General features: G+C 41.9%; 1 protein-coding gene and 1 long non-coding RNA gene across 4 annotated transcripts in view; both read right to left on the bottom strand.

The window, feature by feature from the left end:
- Positions 1 to 367: 367 nt before the first annotated feature.
- On the bottom strand, positions 368 to 10,525 carry LOC115473091. Its single transcript, XR_003942604.1, has 3 exons — positions 9,511 to 10,525; positions 8,990 to 8,992; positions 368 to 380 (listed from the first exon to the last, which is right to left on the bottom strand). It is a non-coding gene; the product is annotated as an uncharacterized LOC115473091 (long non-coding RNA).
- Positions 10,526 to 11,204: 679 nt separating this feature from the next.
- CCDC134 (coiled-coil domain containing 134) overlaps positions 11,205 to 21,846 on the bottom strand; it is a 128,849-nt gene continuing 118,207 nt past the window's right edge. For all 3 annotated transcript variants that reach the window (XM_030190038.1, XM_030190039.1, XM_030190040.1), the window contains one exon: positions 11,205 to 11,697. In XM_030190038.1, coding sequence (XP_030045898.1) covers positions 11,572 to 11,697 — 126 coding nt within the window. In that variant the 3' untranslated portion in view covers positions 11,205 to 11,571. The remainder of the gene's footprint in view (positions 11,698 to 21,846) is intronic.

The following is a 21,846-nucleotide window of genomic DNA, read 5'->3' on the forward strand; positions in this document are numbered from 1 at the left end:
TGTCCCATTCATAAAACCTTTCTCACTACAGGTTTGAGTGAGTCAAGAGAGATGACATCAGGATTAAGGCCCAAGGGGTTGGGTAATATAAAGGGAATTCCATATGCCCAATAATATACCACCTGAGAATGAAGTTTCCTGTCTTGCATAATATCTGCTAGCAATTCATAAGCGCAAAACTCGTCCTCTCGTTTGATAGTTTGGCACCTTCTGGAATAGATAGTGACAAACTAGTTTTGTGTCACCCCCAGCTGCTGGGGTGACAAGTGGGGAATGTATAATTATAGTACAGCAAGAGGCCCTCACTGGATGCCCACCGGAAGGGTGGAAGGCCAGATTTTAGGACTCAGGCTGTAAAAATACCAGCTAGGTTTAAAAATCTATGACTGGCTGCGCAAGGACGTGCTTTTCCTGCAAGTTAATATGTGTCCCAGCTTGGGATCCATCCACTGGAATAGTGGTGGGTCAATTTACATACCTTAAACAGCTTAAACTGCTAAAAGGCACTGACTAGGCCTAAAAATCTGATGATGGCCTTGTTGCTGAGCACCTGCAGAAGCAGGGCTGCTTGATAAGCCTTATTAGAATTTAGTGTGACATTCAAAAGCAGTGTAAAAGCCAAGATCAAGGAATTGATGGCTAAAATCCTAAAAAGTTTGGTTCAGAACATGGAGTCTGTTGCAGTTAAAATGGCAGCCAGAGTCACAAGATATGGAACTGATCTCTTCATCTTAGAAGAGATGGTTGCACAAGATTAGGAACAGTCCATATTAGGAGTTGACCATATTAGGGGTTATTTGCAAGACAGGAAAAAGATTAAGAAACAGGTGGACACCTGACCTGTGGTTAAGATAAAAAAAATCCCTCTCCATAGACTTGTATGGGGACCAAATACTATATAAGAAGTGGGCATCAGAGTTATCGTTGGAACATTTTTCCCCAACGAATCTCCGAAAGGCGAAGCTCTGGCCGGTTGAACCCAGAATCTGTCTGATGAATGTACCAAATTGAAGTCCTGATTTGGATGAGAATAAAAGACTATTTCTTTCACTAAACTGTTTCAGTCTCTGTTTCAATCTCTTCTCTTTAAACTGTTTCACAAACACACAAGTAAAATTCTCTCTCACTATTCTCTAGTCTCTGTGTTAATTTCTGTTTCATTTCACACCTTATATCACATAAATAGACTATCTTTTAAACTCTAGTACATCATGTGGGAGAATATATGCCCTAGGATGTCCTTGGAAATTAGGAGCCAGAAAACAGAGGTCATATTTAAGAGACTTATTATGAACCTTCTGAAACCCTCTCTCCACCTCCGTGGGCAAGGGTCCTGCGGGGGTCTAGAGAGGGGTAATTAAAAACAATAGCTAACACAAGAACTGAAATTGTTGACTTCTTAAGAGTCCTAGGTCACATCCTCACATTTAGCCAGTCTCTGTCTGGGTCTAATTTCAAAGTAAAATGTTTATTTATTTATATTTTGCTCACATCTTTTTCAGCAGTAGCTCAAGGCAAGCTACATTCAAGTACACTGGTAGTTCCCTGTCCCTGGAAGGCTCACAATCTAATTTTGTACCTGAGGCAACGGAGGGATGAGTGACTTGTCCAAGACCACAAGGAGCAGCAGTGGGCTTTGAACTGGGACACATCTGGATGTCAAGGCCGGTGCTCTAACCACTAAGCTACTCCTCCGTTCCAGTGCTGAGGGTATTGCAGTTTCATCCATAGAAGACCCCAGAAAGGCAGTAAGATCTAAACTGTTCTCAGAAATCAGTGAGAAAACATCCTTACTGCTTACACCAGCTTTTTTCTTAAAAAAAAATGGTAAATAAAAAAAAACCCTTTAGGGGAGATTGAATGAGTGATATGATCTGTGGACAGGTATTGTTATGTTAGAATTAAGATATTAAATCCATTACTCGTTGGCTGCTGGCAAAGGTTGGGAGGGATGGGAAGATGTTGCTAAGATAATTAAGGGGTTCAACAGGGGGATTAAGCCGATGATGAGCAGGTAAATATGTCAAGTTGGGGATTTGGCACTGAAGACAGGACGTTGTAGTTAATAATCTGGGAGGGGAAGGAATAAAGTTGGTGGCGTTTGGAGAGAAAACTGTTAAAAAACTTTTGATAACTGTTTTTCTAACTTCAATGTCAATGCATTGGATCTGTTCTGAAACGTCATCTGTTAACAAGCTGGGTTGTGACTAGTTTGAATCACCTTTAATAAAAATGTTGAAACATTAAAAAAACTCTTGAGACTGGTGGCACAGACTATATGGAAACATGAAGAACTTCTACTATATAATGTTTAAAAATGTCTTGAGTAGAAATTCGTGTCCTTGGAAAATTTATCAAATCACAAGTTTCTATGTCATACAATATTCTTTAAATTGTCCTTACCTATAACATTATCCACCTTATCTTAGTTTCCAGATATTTAAATCAAATTTTCATAACCATTAATTGAGCCTCCTGTCTTTCAATTGTTTCCAAGGTTGAAACTTTAATGCTATTTTGTATTAGCTGCTGTGTCAAATTCTGTCCAAGAGAGAAGACTACGTTACAAATTTCATGAGATGTAAAGACAGCTGGTCTTACTGGATTGAAAGAAGAAATAGGCATTATAGAGGCTTCAGGTCCATCAAGTCTCTTCAAACTTTGCTGTATGTTGTTTCTAGCACCTCTTGTTATACACCCATTTGCTGCATCTGTAAACTGCACAAGTCAGCATGTTTCTAAATATAACTAAGACAAAATAACAATGACCGATAACATGGATGCAGCAGCTAATAGTTTGTTTTGGACATAATAAGACGGCAGGTGCTGGGAGAACTGGCTTGAGCCTTGAGAGGGCAGGGCATCTCCTATCATTAAACCTCCCTGGTTCTAACAAAGGAGGTTTGATAGAGAGCAGGAGCTGGCATGACGTCAAAAGGTTGAAGCCACTTATGTTTCCCCTTCCCCGCACAGCTGTCGTTCAGTACACACTCAAAACAAAGCAAACAAACCTACGAGATGCTGCATCCATGCTATTGTGCTTTATTGGTAGCACTTTTATTTAATCTCAGTTATATTTTCAAACATGCCAGTATACAGAGAAGTATAATAACGGAATAACTTTTCATAGGTAATAGTAATTTGTTATAAATCGTAATCAGTGTGTCATTTGGAGGGGCTGGTTTCAGGGACACTCTAGCATGCATTATATTTGTGCAGAAATTGTGTTTTCTCCTGGTAAAGGGCCACTAAAACAGACATGATATAAGAATCAGGTGTTCAACAGAGTTTCTATCTATTTGTTTATTTATGGTAGTTATAGATATATCCCACATTAAACATGAATTAGGTTGAAACTTGGGAGCACTTAAAATCCATTTTTTCCCGTGCCTAGATAAAAAAAAAAAAGGGTTGTGGGAACTTTCTCCTTTTGTTTTGTGGAATGCAGTGATAAATTATAAACATGCACTTAATATTATTACTACTATTAAAAAAAGATATTAAATAATGAGGGCAGAGCTACCTTCATGCAGAAGTCCAGAGTCAGTCTAAATGTGCCATTTTCCAGTTCTGTGATACATATTTATTTTTTCTTCAAGTCAAATTTTCAACAGTATGTTCTGTTACTACCCAAAATGTAAACACAATTATAATGTTTAAGTAATAAGTTTTGGATGTTACTGAATTCTATTATTCTGTCTCACTGTACTTCCAGTTTTGGCACAGTATAAGCCATCATAACAAAATATAAGAAAACCAATGGGCTGCATTAGGGGCTTATAGCCCATTTAGTTATGTTTAAAAAATGAGAGATCAACAAAAGAAAATATTTGTTTTTATTATGTTGTCTTATGAAAACCACTTGTCCCTGAAACATACTCAAAACAGAGTAATCCCATTTGTACAAGACAGATGAGGTCAACATGTGATTCCATGTGCCCCAATGAAAGGAGAGTTTAATTTTACTTCTAATCTTTATAAAAACAGGCTTCCCAAGGTAGATTACAACAGTTAAGATGGACCCATCAATAAACAAGATATCCTCAATGAAATTTGGCCACTGAATTGTATTGAACAGTGTAGAAAAATGAGCATTGGAAACCCTTTTCCTTAGCTTTGACAGTAATCTTCTGGCTTGTCATAAGTACATACATAAGTCCATAAGTATTGCCACACTGGGACAGACCAAAGGTCAATCAAGCCCAGCATCCTGTTTCCAACAGTGGCAAATTCAGGTGACACACACCTGGCAAGATCCGCCCCCCCCCCAAAAAAAAAAAAAAAAGTACACATTTTATACGCTTATTCCAGAAATAGCGGATTTCCCCCAAGTCCAATTTAATAATGGCCTATGGACTTTTCCTTTAGGAAGCCGTCCAAACCTTTTTAAAACTCTGCTAAGCTAAACACCTTTACCACATTCCTTGGCAACGAATTCCAGAGTTTAATTACACGTTGAGTGAAGAAACATTTTCTCCAATTCGTTTTAAATTTACTACTTTGTAGCTTCATCGCATGCCCCCTAGTATTTTTGGAAAGCGTAAACAGACACTTCACGTCTACCTGTTCAATTCCACTCATTATTTTATAGACCTCTATCATATCTCCCCTCAGCCGCCTTTTCTCCAAGCTGAAGAGCCCTAGCCGCTTTAGCCTTTTCTCATATGGAAGTCGTTCCATCACCTTTATCATTTTCATCACTCTTCTCTGCACCTTTTCTAATTCCACTATATCTTTTTTGAGTTGCAGCGACCAGAATTGAACACAATATTTGAGGTGCGGTCGCACCATGGAGCGATACAAAGGCATTATAACATCCTCATTTTTGTTCTCCATTCCTTTCCCAATAATACCTAACATTCTATTTGCTTTCTTAGCCACAGCAGCACACTGAGGTTTCAACGTATCATCGATGACACCTAGATCCTTTTCTTGATCTGTGACTCCTAATGTGGAACCTTGCATGACGTATCTATAATTCAGGTTCCTTTTCCCCACATGCATCACTTTGCACTTGCTCACATTAAACATCACCTGACATTTAGACACCCAGTCTCCTAAGGTCCTCCCGCAATTTAATGACTTTGAATAACTTTGTGTCGTCAGCAAATTTAATTACCTCACTAGTTACTCCCAGCTCTAGGTCATTTACAAATATGTTAAAAAGCAGCAGTCCCAGCCCCGACCCCTGGGGAACCCCACTAACTACCCTTCTCCATTGAGAATACTGACCATTTAACCCTACTCTCTGTTTTCTAACTTTTAACCAGTTTTTAATCCACAGTAGAACACTACCTCCTATCCAATGACTCTCCAATTTCCTCTGACCGAGCAGGGTAAATTTGCACAGTGCTTAGGCACCTTTATTACATTATGAATCTAAGCAAGCAAATAAAGGCAAGAGTCCATCAATAAGCTACTGCCTGCTTCCCTCTCCTTTTCTTCATTACCTTTCACCATACATGAAGCATGATCTGTTCTAACTACCTCATGGACTGAAATAATAGTATCAGAATGGATGATAATTAAGATCAATTTGTAATTCCATCTATTTATTTGGACCTATTTACAGCCTTTTTGAAGAAATTCAGCCAAGGTGGTGTACTGCAAGAAAAAGTCCAAACCTAGGCAACAGAAAATTACAGCAGAAAAAATATTCAAACAGTATGTATTATGGTATAATACGGTACTTACAATATTAACATGATAAAACATCTGAAAAGACAGCATAGGGTAAAGCAGAAGTGGAAAATAGACAGATAAGATAGTCACAGGAGTCAGATAGAAAAGAAGGGGACTATAAGTTGCACATGAAGTCATAAAGATGCGTTAATATGATCTCAACCATGGTATCATAGTAGATGACGGCAGAAAAAGGCCTGCACGGTCCACCCAGTCTGCCCAACAAGATAAACTCATATGTGCTACTTTTTGTGTATACCCTACCTTGATTTGTACCTGTCCTCTTCAGGGCACAGACCGTATAAGTCTGCCCAGCACTATCCCCGCCTCCCAACCACCAGCCCTGCCTCTGCCACCCAATCTCAGCTAAGCTCCTGAGGATCCATTGTTTCTGAACAGGATTCCTTTATGTTTATCCCACGCTTGTTTGGATAATATAATAGATAAGCAAGTCCTGCTACCGCATATGCAGTTGGTGTGTTTTGACTAGCCAGCTAACTGCTTCCATTAGAGGCTGAGTAGGTAAACCAAGCCTTCACTTGCTTTCTGAAGTAGAAATAGTCTTGCACTGAGCAAAGCTTTTCAGGAGTGCTGCTACTCCCATTTAATACGTATTTTTGCCTATTCCATTTTTCCTGTTATCAGTCAGTGCATACTAGATCAAATACACAACACCTTGATTAAAATAATCATAACATTCAATTAGTATCACTTCACAGCTGTTTTCATGCAGCCTCAATATCAAAATAGCTTTCAATGTATTGCTCATACATTTAAAATTCACCTCATTTGCTCAAGGCAGATTTGAAGAAAACTCACTAAAATAAATTAACACTATCACATAATTACACACAAATGAATGTCATTCAATCATATACATGTATGCAATTCTGTACATATGCAGTTTTTCCAAGTTCTTATGATGTACACAAGATGAGAGACACTCTGCTGATGGCAGTACTATTATTCTGTTTATTAATATTTGACATACCACCTATTGCAAAAACATCAAAGCACTGATTTGCCCGTATACCTGGCAAAGATACAGTACTCAAACCTGGTCCCTTCAGCAGCTTCTACTACCACCTGAAGTAAAAAGAATTCCTGAACAGCAGCTGTGCAACAGTGGAAATTCTGGAAATGGTACAAATTTTCTCAGTAATCAACTTTGGATTTGGTTTTTTTTCTCTAGCAGGAAGTTTGTTTATTCCTGCTTGAGCACTGGTTATTTTGCGAGAGATAGAGTTAGCCAAGCTCAAAAGGAGCAATGAATTGTCAGTGGGCGGCGGTGGCGGGAGGGGGGGGGGGGGGTGGGGGGGAGGGGGAGGGGGGGGAGGTCTGAAGCTCTGCTGCCAATGCTGTTAAGGCATGAAACTGCTTGGAGCCAAATGAAGACTGCAGCTCTTGCAAAATACAGGTAAACGCTCAGAACAGAATTTGCTGTCAAACACTCTCCAAAGTTTTCCATGTTTTTACAAATGTCCTGTAACAAAGTAACATATTCTGAATGTCAATTTCTCTTGCTGGTGGCGTTCATGTATTTGTGAATGGTGTGAGTACATATACTTCCAATTTAAATTAGGTACATCCACCAAACCATGATACAGGGCCCCATCCCTTTTATTAAAAAAAAAAAAAAATTAAGAGATCCATGCTTTGATATACTAGTACAGAGACCTTTGATCTCCATATGCTTCAAGAACAAAACTTCTTGGACTCTGTTCGTTGTTGGTCTTTAAAACCGGTTTTGTTTCCAGGGTAACTAACACATGATAATTACTTGGATCCCAAACAAAATGCATGCAAATTTATCTTCTGCATATTTGCTAACAGCTTGAGAACTAGGCCTGAGGATGAACTGAGAATTAGTGCTGTAAAGATTCAGCCCGCGAGTCTCAAAGCGGGCCGTATTCAAGGCTTTGAAATCCCAAAATCCAAAATCCCAGTTCTTTCTGAGTTTGACCATCTCACGTTAATCATGTTTTATTATAATACTTTAAGTGATTACTAGAAATTACTCATCTTGTATGTGTGTCTGAACTTGATAGCAGAGTTGTCTTACCTGTAACCACAGTTCTCAATGGACAGCAGGGAATGCAGCCACAATTGTGACTGATGTGGCAGCTGAAATGTTAAGTGTTCTGGAGCAGGGAGCACATTATATTTAAAATGTCTACACTGGACATCTGCATTAAAGAGAGTTCTTCCACATTTTTCATTGTAAATCCTGAAAGACTTGATGGATAGGTAGGGCTAGAAGTTCTCTCAGGGTGCTGGTAGAATTTAGAATGAAATTCAAGTGGCGTGTTTGGTGGAATGCCTGGTGCTAGTGGCAAAAAGAACATTAGCAATTGTTAGCAAGTCTGCAGTGTCATCTTGGATTAAATTTTCAGGTGCTGTAATAGCAGCATGCTTGCATCTACTGGTTGACCACCAGCATCTAGTGTCCTGTACTCTGGTGGCAATGAGGGCATGAGTGACTGTTCTCCGTCCTGAGATGCCTTGTGCTTGCAGACAATGGGACCCTCAATTGGGAGCTAGGCTTTGATGCTGGCTCTCTTTCCTGAGGATGAGGGTGCACCCCTTTAAGGCAGCAAGGGTTCTGCTTTTGCTGTGATGTCTACTTGGGGTGGATTCATCCTAGAGCATATGAAGCAAGTTTCTCCTTTACTTGTTTCAGACACAGAGGTAGAACTGTAGGCAGCATTATGATGAGAGCTGTACCTTGATTTTGACACAGTGTTCCGGTCAATATTCATCAGATAACTTCATACTGTTTTGTAAAGTTTTTAAAACGTATTTTGTTTTCACTATATTAAGTTTTGTAATATTTCTGTCAGGCATAGTATTGGATATATTGTTAATGTAACTCCCTTCTGATTTGAAGTGACTCAGTGTGATCCACTTTGCAGTTGCAGTCAAAAGGTGGAATACAAATGAAGTAAATAGAATGAATACTGACGGACGCATGTAGGTGTGCTCTTACACGAGTATATACCAGTGTGCTGCCTCAGCACTACAGCCACCTATATGGAAATGTCCAATTACAGAACTGCCACCCGCCCTCTTCCCCCAAAATGTATGAAAACCACACTCAGGAGCAACATGTGAGGTGTTCTACAAGCCCTTGGGCAGTCTAAGCCATCAAACTAGGAGGGGGGGGGGGTGCTCCTGCTACTTAACCAGTGCTTTTTGGAGTCACAAGCAACATGAACAAACATTTAGAGAGAGCAGTGCAATTATTCAAATTTAATAATTAAAAAAAAAAAGATGGCAACTGGCTCACCATCATAAAACATAGCTGCACAAACTTAAGTACAGTCATTGGCAATGGAAGCAGCAAGTCAGACTGCAGTACTATGCAACAGTTCCTGCTGTTTTCTTTTCTAACACACAAAAATAGAAGTCAATCACTAAAGAAATGAATTTGTGCTTCTGTAATTTCTTCCAGACCAACAGTACGTGTACAGTCACAAGAGGAAGGCAGGTCCAATCCCATCTCAGGGAATTCTGGAGCACATGGTCCTGCGATCAGGACAGTAAAAATCACCCTAGAAACTCCAGAGTACCATGGAGATGGACTAATACAGGAACCAGCTGGAACTACTCAGTCAACCACATCGGTTCATGTCATCATGTAAGTAAGCTGCAGCACCACCCAGGCCCTGTTAATTTCAATGGGGAGGAAAATGTCATGCTACCATCCAAAGTGCTGACACCAGCTCAGAGGAGTCAGACTACTATAATTTTGTAGCCTAAAGTTCTGTGGCTCTCCTTAATTTTTACATATATAAAAAGGACATTTTGAACATATTTTGAATGAGATACATAAAGAGACTGTGGAGGCTGTGATTTCTGTCATTGGGCCAACCCCTAGGGAATAACTTGCCAAGAGATTTTCATGAGTAAATATAAATTTATCAGTGAAAAACACTTTGAAAACTGACTCTCTTCCAACTGGGGGGAGGAGGGAGGTATGGTACTGGAGGCAGGATTAGGGCAGGCTTTCTAAAATACAGGTGGGTATTTAATTTTTAAATATCTGCATATTCTCTTTCCTGGGACATTAACTATGGTGAAATTTTCAAAGGAAAACACTACAAGGCATTTCCCTTGAAAAACTAGCTTGCAAGACTACAAACTTGCTATGGGATGTGAAAATTATGCTCACATATGGGGGTATAACTGGAAGCCTAAAAAACCTTATCTCATCTTTACAAAATAAAAGAAGTGCTTTAAACACCTATGTGTTTTTATGAAATAGGCTCCCAGATCTAGCCTCTGTAGCTCAGATACACATATTTGCACTAGATCTGAGAAAGGTGTAAATAAAGTAAATATGTGTATTGCAACTCTGCCCTAGCAACTCCCAAAATACACTCTTGGGAAGTCCAGTGTGTAGATCATGCAAACGTAGGTGTTATCTTTTGGTGTACCTACTTTTTTTTACATGTGTAAACCCCCATACAATTTTACAGTATTCCATGCCTAAGTGCCAGTTTCACCTCTGCAATACTCATTGTTCATCCCAGGAATGCCAAAACCTGTATCACATGGAAGTGCATGCTATGTTTTTGGAGCATGTATTTCTATACTTACGCACCTTCATGGAAGTTTGGAAGGGCCTAGTCATCATGTGTATAAAATAGTGTTCTATACACTATCTCAAATAAAGTTATTCCCATATTGCTTATACACTCCCTTTAGGAGCCTCCTTGATCACTTTATCTTGGTCCAGTTCATGATACCTATCTATGAAGTGTTCTCTTTTTTTCTAGGTTCAAAATGATAAATGTTTTAAATTAGGGCTGCACCAAATATTCATATTCAATTTGATTCAGCCCCGAATAGTGCCCCAAATATATTAATCATATTTGGCCAAATAGTGATTTAAATTCAAATACAAATAGTCTGGGGCTGTGATAAATCCTACTGAAATAAATACTTGATCTTTGATTTCACGTTGCTTCTTTTATTATTTACTAGCCGTTAAGCCTGTTAAAACGGGCGAGATTTGTAATTCTCACCTCCATGTCCAGCAAACCTCCTCTCTCCCCTACCCTTCCCTGATCCATGTCCAGCAACCCTGCTCTCTCCCCTGCCCTCCCCCCCATGTCCAGCAGCCCTCCTCTTTCCCTTGGCCTCCCCCCCCTGTCCAGCAACCGTCCTCTCTGCCCTGCTCTCTCCCCCCATGTCCAGCTACCCTCCTCGCCACTGTTCCCTCCCCCCTCCGTGCCCCCTGCACTGACATGAGAGTGCCTCTCACCTCCGTGCCTGCAGCGCTTCCACACGGAGGTGAGAGGCACTGTCATGTCAGTGCAGAGGGCCCGATATGGAGGGGGGAGGGAGCGGCGGTGACACCATCGGGGATGGGGGGGGGAGGGTGGAGGTTGGTGTGCTGGCGATGTTCCTTTCCTTCGTCTCCAGGCTCTCCAGCGGCAGTTTCCCTCTCTGTTCCGCCCTCTGACATCATCACGTCTTGACGCGAGGGCGGGACAGAGAGGGAAGTCTCTACGGCGCATTTGCGGGTGAGTCGGTCACTTGTCTTTTATATGTTTGATGTTAAAGCTCAATGATTACTATTCATATTTGTATGAACAACATTTTTCAGGTTTTGTATTCAGCCAAATAGTAAAATATGATATTCGGTACAGCTCTAATTTCAATCCATCAGTGAGCAGCAATAAAAAATATTTTTTATCTTTATTTAAATAATTAAGTTTGGCATGATAGTCTCAACAAATGAAACCTTGTCTACCTCACCATTGATATCAGCACATTCTCCCTTTTTAGTCCTCTTCCATTATCATCCATGGCCCCAGGAGATACTTCTTTCTGAACTTCTCCCCTCCCAACCATGCTGAATGTCCAAATAAGGCCAGTCCAATTTTACAACTCCGATCGCGACCGTGTGATGCGAGGTCCCTTCCGGATTTCCTTTCTTTTTTCTTCTTTCTTCCGTCTCTTCTCTTCTTCTCTCAGTGCTTTCTGGAAGGCATCTGCATTGGGGAAAAACTGGCAAGTGCCACAACAGCTTTATTTAGTATTTATTCAGAAACAGCAATTTATCATATTGCTCTGCGCAAACTTCTTAAGCCACCAACAGAAAGGCAGCTTCAATAATTCTTTTTTTTTTTCCTGCTAAGTAACACTGCCTTATATCTGAATGAGTTAATTAGAGTTGTGCAGTTTTGACACCCCTTGAATGCAGGAAGTTCTTACCTGGACTTGGACTGGCAGTGATCTACATAAAGTGCAGCAGTGGGGGAGTCTGCTTTGGACAGGCCAAGTAGTTCAAGCAGAAATGTAGGCCAGATCAAAAGGACTGCCACTATACCCTCAAGGAAAGCAAAGTTGCTCATCTGTAATGGAGGTTCTCCGTAGATAGCAGGGGAATACAGCCACACTTCCATTGATGTTGTTTGGCAGTGCTGCATGCCGGAAGATCAGAGAGGTTTAAAATTACCTCTCTGAGCATGCACAAGAAGTCCTGCATTGCCTCATTCCAGTAAGCCTCCTCAATCTATAATCAGAGCTAAGGAAAGTGGTATATTGTCATGTTCTGGCTCTGAGGGGAAGGCGGTTAGGCGAGTGTGCTGCATTTCCCTGCTATCTACAGAGAACCCCTGTTACAGGTAAACAACTTTGTCTTTTCTGCAGCCAGCAAGGTGGGGAATACAGGCACCCTCCAAATAAGTCACCAGCTAAGGGCCACATAATTAGTTTTTCCAGAGTGGCCTGAGAAAACATAGGGAGGGGGATCCAGAAGGCAGTGATTAACATGCAAAGAGATTCTGCAGCACTGCTTGTCCAAAAGCAGCATCTTAAGACAACTGGTCCAATAATTCTTAGTGAATGTATGAACAGTAGCTCATGTAGCTGCTTTGCAAATGTCAGCAATGGAAGTGGTGTGGAGACTGGCAATAGACACAGCTTTTGCTCGAAGACCATGTAGGCCAATATGATCTGTTGGTTCCAAGTCTTGGATACAGTAGCAAAAAGAAATGTGTAAACCCATAGCCGGGAGCTTTGAGGGCCTGTATGGTGGGGTTTAGGAGATGCCCCCCCCCCCCACCAAGAAGAAGACTGACATTTCTGCAGGGTTTAGGCTTGCCCACTATCATAACAGCAGATACAAGACACGAGGGCCCCAATTGCACTGAAGGGGATCCAAGAGGTGATTTGCAATCGCCTGGGGAGGGGGGAGAATGTCCCATCTGTCCAACTATAAAAGAGCTCATTTCAGTTGGGGCTCCCATTGCAGTTGTTCAATTATTTGGTTAAGAGGGACACCAGGACAAGAACTTTGTCAGACATCACCGTCATACTTATCTATTGTGAAGAATAAGTGGCTGTCCTATCCTGGGTAGGCCACTAGATGGCGCTGTTCCCATAGAAATGGGGGGAAATGTCCAGGTTGAGTCACTAGAGGGAGCCAGTAGGGGAATGTCTAGATGGAGGTTGCTAGGACCAAGGAGAGTCCTGGGCTAGAAACAGGTGTAGGTGGTTAGGGGCTGGGTACTGCCTGGAATTAGGGGGAAGAGCCTTAAGGGGTGGAGAAGCTAATTAACCACCTTATACCTGCCTGAGTGGTGAAAGAGAAGAGAGGAGCTGCAGACCTGGCAGCTGGAGGAAAAAGATCCCCTTGAGGGTACTGGCTGAACTCTGTGGACTTTTGAAGCTCTCTGCTGAAGAGATGACAGCTGCACTACCCTCTGAGAAAGAAAAGTAAATGCTTTTGTTTGACTGTTTGAACTATGAAAGTTTGAGGAACTGTTTTAAATGTTTGAACTGAAGAAGAAATGTTTAAGTTAAAGAAGGAATAAGCCATGAAGATTATGTTGAATAGCAACTAATAAAACCTTTAGTTATAAGAAGCCTGGTGTTGGTGAACATCTGTGAAAGGTGAAGAGGAGGCAGAGAACTCCCCGGTGTTTGAGGCAGACTCCTGGTGAATTACCGAGAAGTGTAGAGCCCAACCGTGACTGTGTGTGAAGGAAGCTAAGCAGGGTCAGCCCTGGCCAGGTCCTGGAAGGGTGACCTGCTCACACTATAAATCTGGAAAAGACAAGATGGATTGGAGTACATACAGGTTCTCTCTCTGCTAAATGCATTTATAAAGATTCTAACCAAGGTCCTGCAGTGTAGGCTTAACATTTATCATGAATCTTCCACTCGAATCAGACAATCTGTCAAGGGGTACTCCTCGGTCCATAACATGAGGCAGCTGTTTTATATTTATCAACTGGTGGCCTTGAAAGTGGTTCCAGGGGTGATCTGGGCTTTGGAGGTTGGCAAAGCCGTTGATAGGCTGAAAAGGCTCTTCTGCATGTTGAAGTGGTTTGGTTTTTCTGAGAAATAACTGGCATGGATTCATATCATGTATAGAAACCCATATGCTAGAAATTCTTATTAATGTAGAACTGTCCACCTTTCTCAAGATTTGTAGAAGAACAAGACAAGGATGTTTATTCTTGCCACCACATTTCCACACAGTGTTAGAACCACTTGTGCGGGCTGCATGATGGAGTGGGTAAATAAAGGGTTAGAAATGGGGGATAGTGTCTCCTACTGGTGTTCTGGTCCCATGGGGAAGGCTCTGGATTATGTTGCTAACATGTCAAAATCAAAAGTATTTTGGACTGCTAGAGGGGTGGGGATAGGAGGTAGTAGTTCTAGCAGTGCTCTTGAGATGTAAGATTGTAGGAGGGATTTGCAGTTTCTAGAGATGAGGGTGACCTGTGGTCTGGGGGATTTGTTTCTTCTTATTTACCTGCCTGTGCTGAACAGGCTCCAATCAGACCTTAAGGGCTGAATGGATTTGCTGATGCCCTGGATAGGCAGCAGATTTTCATTGCTCGAGATGAATGTGCATCCTAGATTTAATCTACCCCTTCTAGCATTTACTCTGATGTCCCTGCACCTGTGTTTTCAGAAGTGCATGAGATATGTTTAGAGTCATCTGGAAGCACAACATATCTTTGCAAAAAAAAATTAATTAAATGAAAACACACAAATACAATCAAGTGCAGAAGAAAACAAAAAAAGTACACTACAGTAAATCTTGCTGAAGAAATACTTCATACCACAACTCTTTGGAAACATGTCTATAGCAAGAGGAGGTCCATAACCTATACCTTCCCAACTAACCCCCCCACGCCAACCAACCAAACCACTAACCCCCTTCAACTTCCCCCCTACACCAACAGTAGCTTCATGAGAGACTAAAGGGTACTAAACCGTAAGTCTTTATACAGACAATCCAGCTCGCCATTGTACAAAAGGATCCCAAGTACGCATGTAAGATAACATTTTGTTTCCACGAAGCGCTGTCAGCTTATTCATACCACTTTAGATATTAGAGAGTCACGTGTAGGTATCCGGGATTGCTTCCATAAGGCCGCCAAAGCTAAGCGGGCTGCTGTCATATTGTTAAGTCAGCTTGCAATATTCCTCGGCAAATCCACGGGCTTAATGTGCAGATGTCCACAATCCATGCTGGCTTGAATCGATATACCCAAGATATCTTGGAGGAGAACAAAACCCATTGTCCAGAAGATCTGTGCCTGGAGGCAGTCCCACCAAATATGTATAAAAGTTCCTTGCTGACTACAGTTACGCAAGCATTGATCAGACGTAGAGGGAAAAAATCTTATGTCGGTGTTCTGGGGTGAGATACCACATGTGTAACATTTTATATCCATTTTCTACCAAATTACTTGCTATAGAAACCTTAAGCAACCTACTATATATTTGTTCCCAATCCTGCTGAGAATATGCTCTTCCCAAAACACTTTCCCATCTGCCAATATATTTAATTGGGGGGGAGCATCTTGTAGAAGCAAAGCTCAGTAGAACCGAGAAATACAGCCCCTACCACTTCCTCCCTGCATTGCACACTCCATTGGGGTGGTCTCTTGGTTAAGTTGATTAAGTGCCCGGCTGTAGAGGAAGTGGGAGATTTGTCTATACTGGTAAAAAATCTTCCCTACCCATCCCAAATTCTTCTTCTAGGTCAGAAAAAGGGAGCACTCATCCATCCTCCATCAACTGACCCAGCCGAGACAAACCCAAACCTGCCCAGGGCGCATATAGAGAGTGTCTGATCTACCGGGCTCAAACCCCTATGCCACCTGTATAGGTGTATTCTGAAAATAGAATCGCCCAGGGAAGAAACGCTGCCAAATGCACCTCCAAATTTGTATAGGCAGAGCAATTATTGGGCTGACCCGCTTGGCTAAAGCCCAAAGCTCATCCCGAGGTAGCCAAGGTATCCAGGAAAAGGGCTGCCCCCCCCTCCGCCATAGATTGCTCCATCTGCCTGCACCCAACTCTTATCTCTCTGCCAATGCTCCATCTGCACCCAACTCTTATCTCTCTGCCAAGCCACCACCTACGGTCAGTTGGGCCACTAGATAATAGTTTTTAAGGTTAGGCACTGCAATTCCCCCACTAGACTTACCACTAACCATCACAGTCCAGGGAACTCGAGGCAGCTTGTGCCTCCAGATATACTGAAACATTTTTTGATGTATTCTTCTATAAAAACATATCTGGGAGAGCTATGGGGAGTGCTGCAAATACATACATAGAGGAGCACCATCATCTTAATCACTTGGACCCCCCCCCCCCCCCCCGACCAGGAAACATGAAGTGGCTCCCATCTCTCCAAATCTGCCCACAATGAACACAACAGGGAAGGATAATTGGCTACATAGAGATCCCCCCTTTTGGCTGTAAGCTGGATCCCCAAATATTTCAAAGATTTCCCTGCCCAGTCAAAAGGATAATGGGTGCGGATCCACTCCATAGCCTGCTGCCTTAGAGAAACATTTAAAATTTCGTTAAATTAATTTTAAACCCAGATACTTTGCCATAAGCATCAAGAACCTGCATCACTCCTGGAAGTGACTCTTAGGGATCTGAAAGGGTTAGAATGATATCAGCAAACATTAAAATTTTTGTGGTACACCCCCCTCCCTGGACACCCTTTATATCTGCTCAGCATCTTATTATCTCAGATAAGGGTTCCATTTCTAGTGCAAACAATAATGGCTTAATCCAAGCAAGAAATTGACGCGAGAACAACATGAGTTGAAGCGTTCTAAAAAGAAAGTCCCAAGACACCCTATCAAATGCTTTCTCAGCATCAATTCCCAATATCAGGGCAGGCTCTTGTTGCTCACAGGCTAAAGAAAACGCATGGAGTACTTATCTAATATTATCAAAAGTTTGTCGTCCAACTACAAAACCCATTTGATCTTGTATCAACCTTGGCATATAGTTCTGGAGGTGGGCAGCCAATATTTTTGTAAAAATCTTATAGTCCGTACCTAACAATGCTGCTATAGGGAAATATGAACCACAACTAGTGAGGCTCTTACGAGGCTTCAATATCAGGGAGACCCCAGCTAATCGCCACGAGTGGGGAAGTATCCCTTTCTGATGAAAACTATTAAAAAGCTGCATCAATGGATGCAACAAAAGAGCGCGGTAACATTTATAGAACCCATTGGTGAAACCATCCAAACCTGGGGCTTTACCTATGGACAAGGTTTTGATGGCATTTAGGGTTTCTTCCTCTGTGATAGGGCTAGAAAGGTAGGAGGCTCCCTCTGGGTTAAACTGGTCCAAAATATCCATCTAGTTCCTGGGGTTCTAAACTAGATTTCGGAATATAGAGCTCTCTATAGAATTGAGTAAAGACAGAGCTAATCCATGGGGAATCCCTATACTCAGTACCAGTCAAGTCTTGAATAGCAGAAATATGGTTTCTTATCTGTCTTTGCTTTAGTTTATAAGCTAATAGCCTGCCCGCCTTATTACCAGTCTCAAAATATTCTTGCTGCACAATATTTAAGCGTTCCACTATGTCTTCCAAACTTAACTCCTGAATTGAGTTGCGTACAGATTCTAGCAGAGTTAGGATAGTTAGGATAGTCTTATTTCTGCTCCTCTTTTTATGTTGTTGATCAAGAGTTTCTAGACACTTAGTCAGCTCAGCTCGCCTTTGCGATCAAAGCTTTAGTCTATGGGCCCCCAAAGAAATCACTTGTCCTCTAATAACTACCTTTAAGCCCTCCCAGAAAACCTCAGGGGATATTTCAGGTAGGGCGTTGAAGGAGATATTGTCCTTAATAGCTGTTTCTATTTGAGTTACCGATGGAGGGTCTCTAAGTCATCAAACCTCCAGTAGCGCTGCACAAAACAATCAGGGGCCTAAAAAAAAAAAAAAAAAGAGAACCACACTGGTGCATGATCAGACCACAAATGAGCCTGGGAATGAGCGTGGCATCGATCCCCCAGAAATCAATACGGGAGTGGGAATCATGTACTCCTAAGTAACAGGTATAATCATGTTTCGTAGGGTAAAGATGCATCAAAGTATTTATAAGGTTAAAAGCAGCAAACAGCCTTTGCAGCTGCTGTTGATCAGCACTACCTTATTGGATCCCCCTTGTAGAGTTATCCAGGAGTGGGACTGGAGTTATATTAAAATCACCTCCTATCAACACCTGCCCCTCCAAGTGGAAGCCCAATTGTTTCTCTATCTCCAGGTAAATCCCCTTTTGATCAGAATTTGGAGCGCATATATTAACCAAAATGTAGAGGGAACAACCCAAGCAGACCTTAAGAAAAATATACCTCCCAACCTTCTCGCACCACCTCTGGGTTAAGCGACCGTGCAATAATGATTCCCACCTCATTTGTTCTAGAGTGAGATTAGAGGCCAAAAAAATATGGGTGTACTTTTTAGGACACATTAGGCACTCATGTTTCAAAATGTTGATGCATTTCCTGAATAAACCCCACTCCTGCCATCAACGTTCAGTCTCTTTAAAGAGCAGCTGGCATTTGCGGGGTGTGTTAAGCCCTAGCACTTTTAAAGTAAAGAAAATCAACAGATAAGTTTACCTGCTAGAAAAGACGCAGTCACAAACAAGTTAGCTTGTCCATAATTCAACATAAGGACTATTCTGGCGTTTAAACAAGCGCTTCCCTCTCACCCAGGATACTCTCAACAAAACCCAACCATCTCTCTAACCCCTATCCAACAATCGGACCCAGCACATTTGGGTCTTATCAGAAGTGACAATTTCCCCCATTCTTTCCCTCCTCCCCTGCCCGCCTTATATATCAAATATAGTTTCTGTATTAAAAAAGAATCACAGACATAATCTTAGCATTTAACTTCACATTACATCATGGAGAAAAGAGCCCCCCCAAAAAACTGAAATTGACAGAAGTCCACTCAGGTGGGATTATTAGCTGAGGCCGCAGGATCTCGCTGCAGTCGGGCTGACTTAGATTGTCTTCTATGCCACCTTGCCCCGAGGGCCCGGGGTTACTAGAATCAAGACCCGCACTCGCCTCTCCTTCCATCCAGAGCGATGCATCTTTCAGCAAAGACTGAGCCTCTTGTAAAGTGGTGACTTTATGAAGTTGATTGTGTAATGTAAAAGATAATCCAAAGGGATAGAGCCAATGATATTGAATGTTGTGGGAAGCCAAACATCTTGTCACTTCTCCAAATTCTCTACGCCTGCGCAATGTAAAAGGCGAGATATCTGCAAAGATTTCAATTTTTGCGTTATCCCATAGTATATGCCCCACTTGTCTCGCAGCTCTTAGGATGCGCTCCTTTACTGGGCGACATAAACAAGCCACTATATCTCGAGGGAAATTCACTGGCACCGGGCCCAGGGCTCTATGCACTTGCTCATAGTCAAATCGCTGGTAGTTCGGCCCCAGGTTCAGCGGACTAAATAAATTGATGACCTTTGCTAGCCCAGCCACCCATAGCTCAAGGCTGAAGAGGGAGATCAGCCCTCCAAGCTCCAGAAGGGCAAAGATCCATAGACCGAACCCCATGAGAATTCCCAGGTCAAGGACTTTACCACAGGGTCACAGCCCTTAGCCTGCACTCCAGTGAGTCAGGTCCTCTGATCAATCCTCTGCAACCAGTCCACCAACACCATATACTGGAAACATACAGGCAAGCTTCAGGGATGCACCACTGCTTATACTGGTAATATCACAATTCAAGATTATCCCATCAATCAAGCTGGTAAGGTCTCCCTATCAGCAGATGGAGGCAGAGAACACTGACAGTTTAAGACCATTGCTTCCTCCACCTGCCCTACTGCCCGCACTGAGCAGGGAATGGTGAACATGTCTGCAATCAGCCTCTATTGAAAACTTGCTGCTTTCTCACAGCTTTCCTGTTTAGTAAGGAAGCTCACATCAGAGGGCAGGATGAGGCTGCCATGGGTACAGAGTGCACATCAGCTCGATCCAGAGTTCAGAACAACCCTCCTAGTGGCTCTGTTCTGCACCAATGAGCTGGATGAGGGGGAAAAAAGGAGTGAAAATGACAAGAGCAAGGAATGGGGGAAGAATGAAAACAGAGTGAAATAATGGAAGTAGTGAACAGAGGAGGAGGTAGGGTTGATGGCAGACCTTGAATGGGATTAAATTCAAAGAAGCAAAGAGGAATATACAGCCAGTCAAAGCACAAGTGAAAGAAAAAATGGCTAAAGATGGAGTCCCCCTGTATGATTTCTATCTGTCTTGATGAGGAGGTTTAGCTGTCATTTTCATCTGAACTCCAGGCACACGGTAAGGCTTGTGCTGGGCACTTCCAGACAGCAGAAGCACTTATTGGTGAATTTCCACATTATAGATGAGGTGAAGCAGATGAAGCCAGAAGCACAGCCTTTCAGCATCCACTCTGCTCCACGGTACCACAAGACCTACCTCCAAATGTATTTTTGTAAACTTCTAAACTCATCTTGAACTGGAACAAATGTGTGGAAATAGTGCTATTCTGTAGTGGTGCTGCAGGCCAAAAGGAATTATGAATACAGTAATGGAAACAAACAAAAAAATATGGTGAAAGATTAGACTTGGAAATATACATCAGGTTTATAAACCAAGACTATGGACTAACCTCTGCACCATCATTTACACTGATACCATCTATCTAAACAAGCAAAACGTAGGCCAATACCATCAGTGAATTACCTCTATCGTTTTCTGCTTTTAGAGCCAGATTGACAACTAAACAGCCACACAAATTAACTGAACATACTATGTGAAGAGTGTAAAGCTGCCTCTGAAGAGAAGCTAAACAACTTCAGAAGAGACTGAAAGAAAGCCCTTCTGGCAAAAGGAAAATCACTTCAGAGTTTAATTTTTCTCTCTTATAATAATGCTAACATTTATTACAGTAAATAAATGATTACAATAAAAATTATTTTATCCCAGTATTACAGAAAACTGAATTCTTATTTATATCAGTCTAAATTTCATAAAAGTTTATGGCACATTATTTTACGCCAAGCAAGCCTGTCTGTTAAACTTGTCCCTGAAAAGGCCAAGAAAACACAAGCTATAGCTGTAGATCATAGATAAGGGAATAAGTTACATATACAAAGCTGGCCGATATCTGCAAAACCAGACAGCTCTATACTAAACAAGAGCACAACATCAGAATCAGTGTAGCTACATCAGAAGCAATGGCAACAGGAAGGCAAACAAATTCTTTATCTACAAGTAGCAAAACCAATCGTATCAAGCTTTTTATTTCATACTAACCTTTAACAGAAGGAGGTAGAAGGGCAAAGATAATCAGCTAGGGTAGAAATTCAAAGGGGTTTAACTATGCAGGAGAGGCTCCTGCCTGGTTAAGTCCCGCTGAGCTGGCCACCGCCATCAAATATTCAGTAGACTTAACCAGGCAGTGCTGCAGAATATCTGCTCTAACCAGCCAGGTCAGGAACGGCTTGAAAGAGAAGTCTGCATGGAGATGTGACCTAGCCTGTCAGTAGCAATATTCTGTCTGCTAAGCATGTGGATAGAAAAAAAGTTATCCCAATGTTATCTGCCAAATTAACTGGGCACCAGTGTGACTATCATCCTGTGCCCAGTTAACTTGCAGGTAACTGCGGATACCCAAATATTCAATGCCAGAAGCCAGAGACGTCATGGCATTGACATCTGATATTATTTCCACCTGCAGCTGCTTACAAACCGCTAACCATTGCTGGCTGCATATTGGACCCCTAGTTTTCAACTGATACTCTTCAGATGAGTTTTCAGCAGATCTTAACCAGCTAACTTCTGAATGAACCCCACCCCCCAAATGTAGCCATTTAGAATTTA

The sequence above is a fragment of the Microcaecilia unicolor genome, chromosome 1 (genome assembly GCF_901765095.1).
Source record: "Microcaecilia unicolor chromosome 1, aMicUni1.1, whole genome shotgun sequence".
NCBI lineage: Eukaryota > Metazoa > Chordata > Amphibia > Gymnophiona > Siphonopidae > Microcaecilia > Microcaecilia unicolor.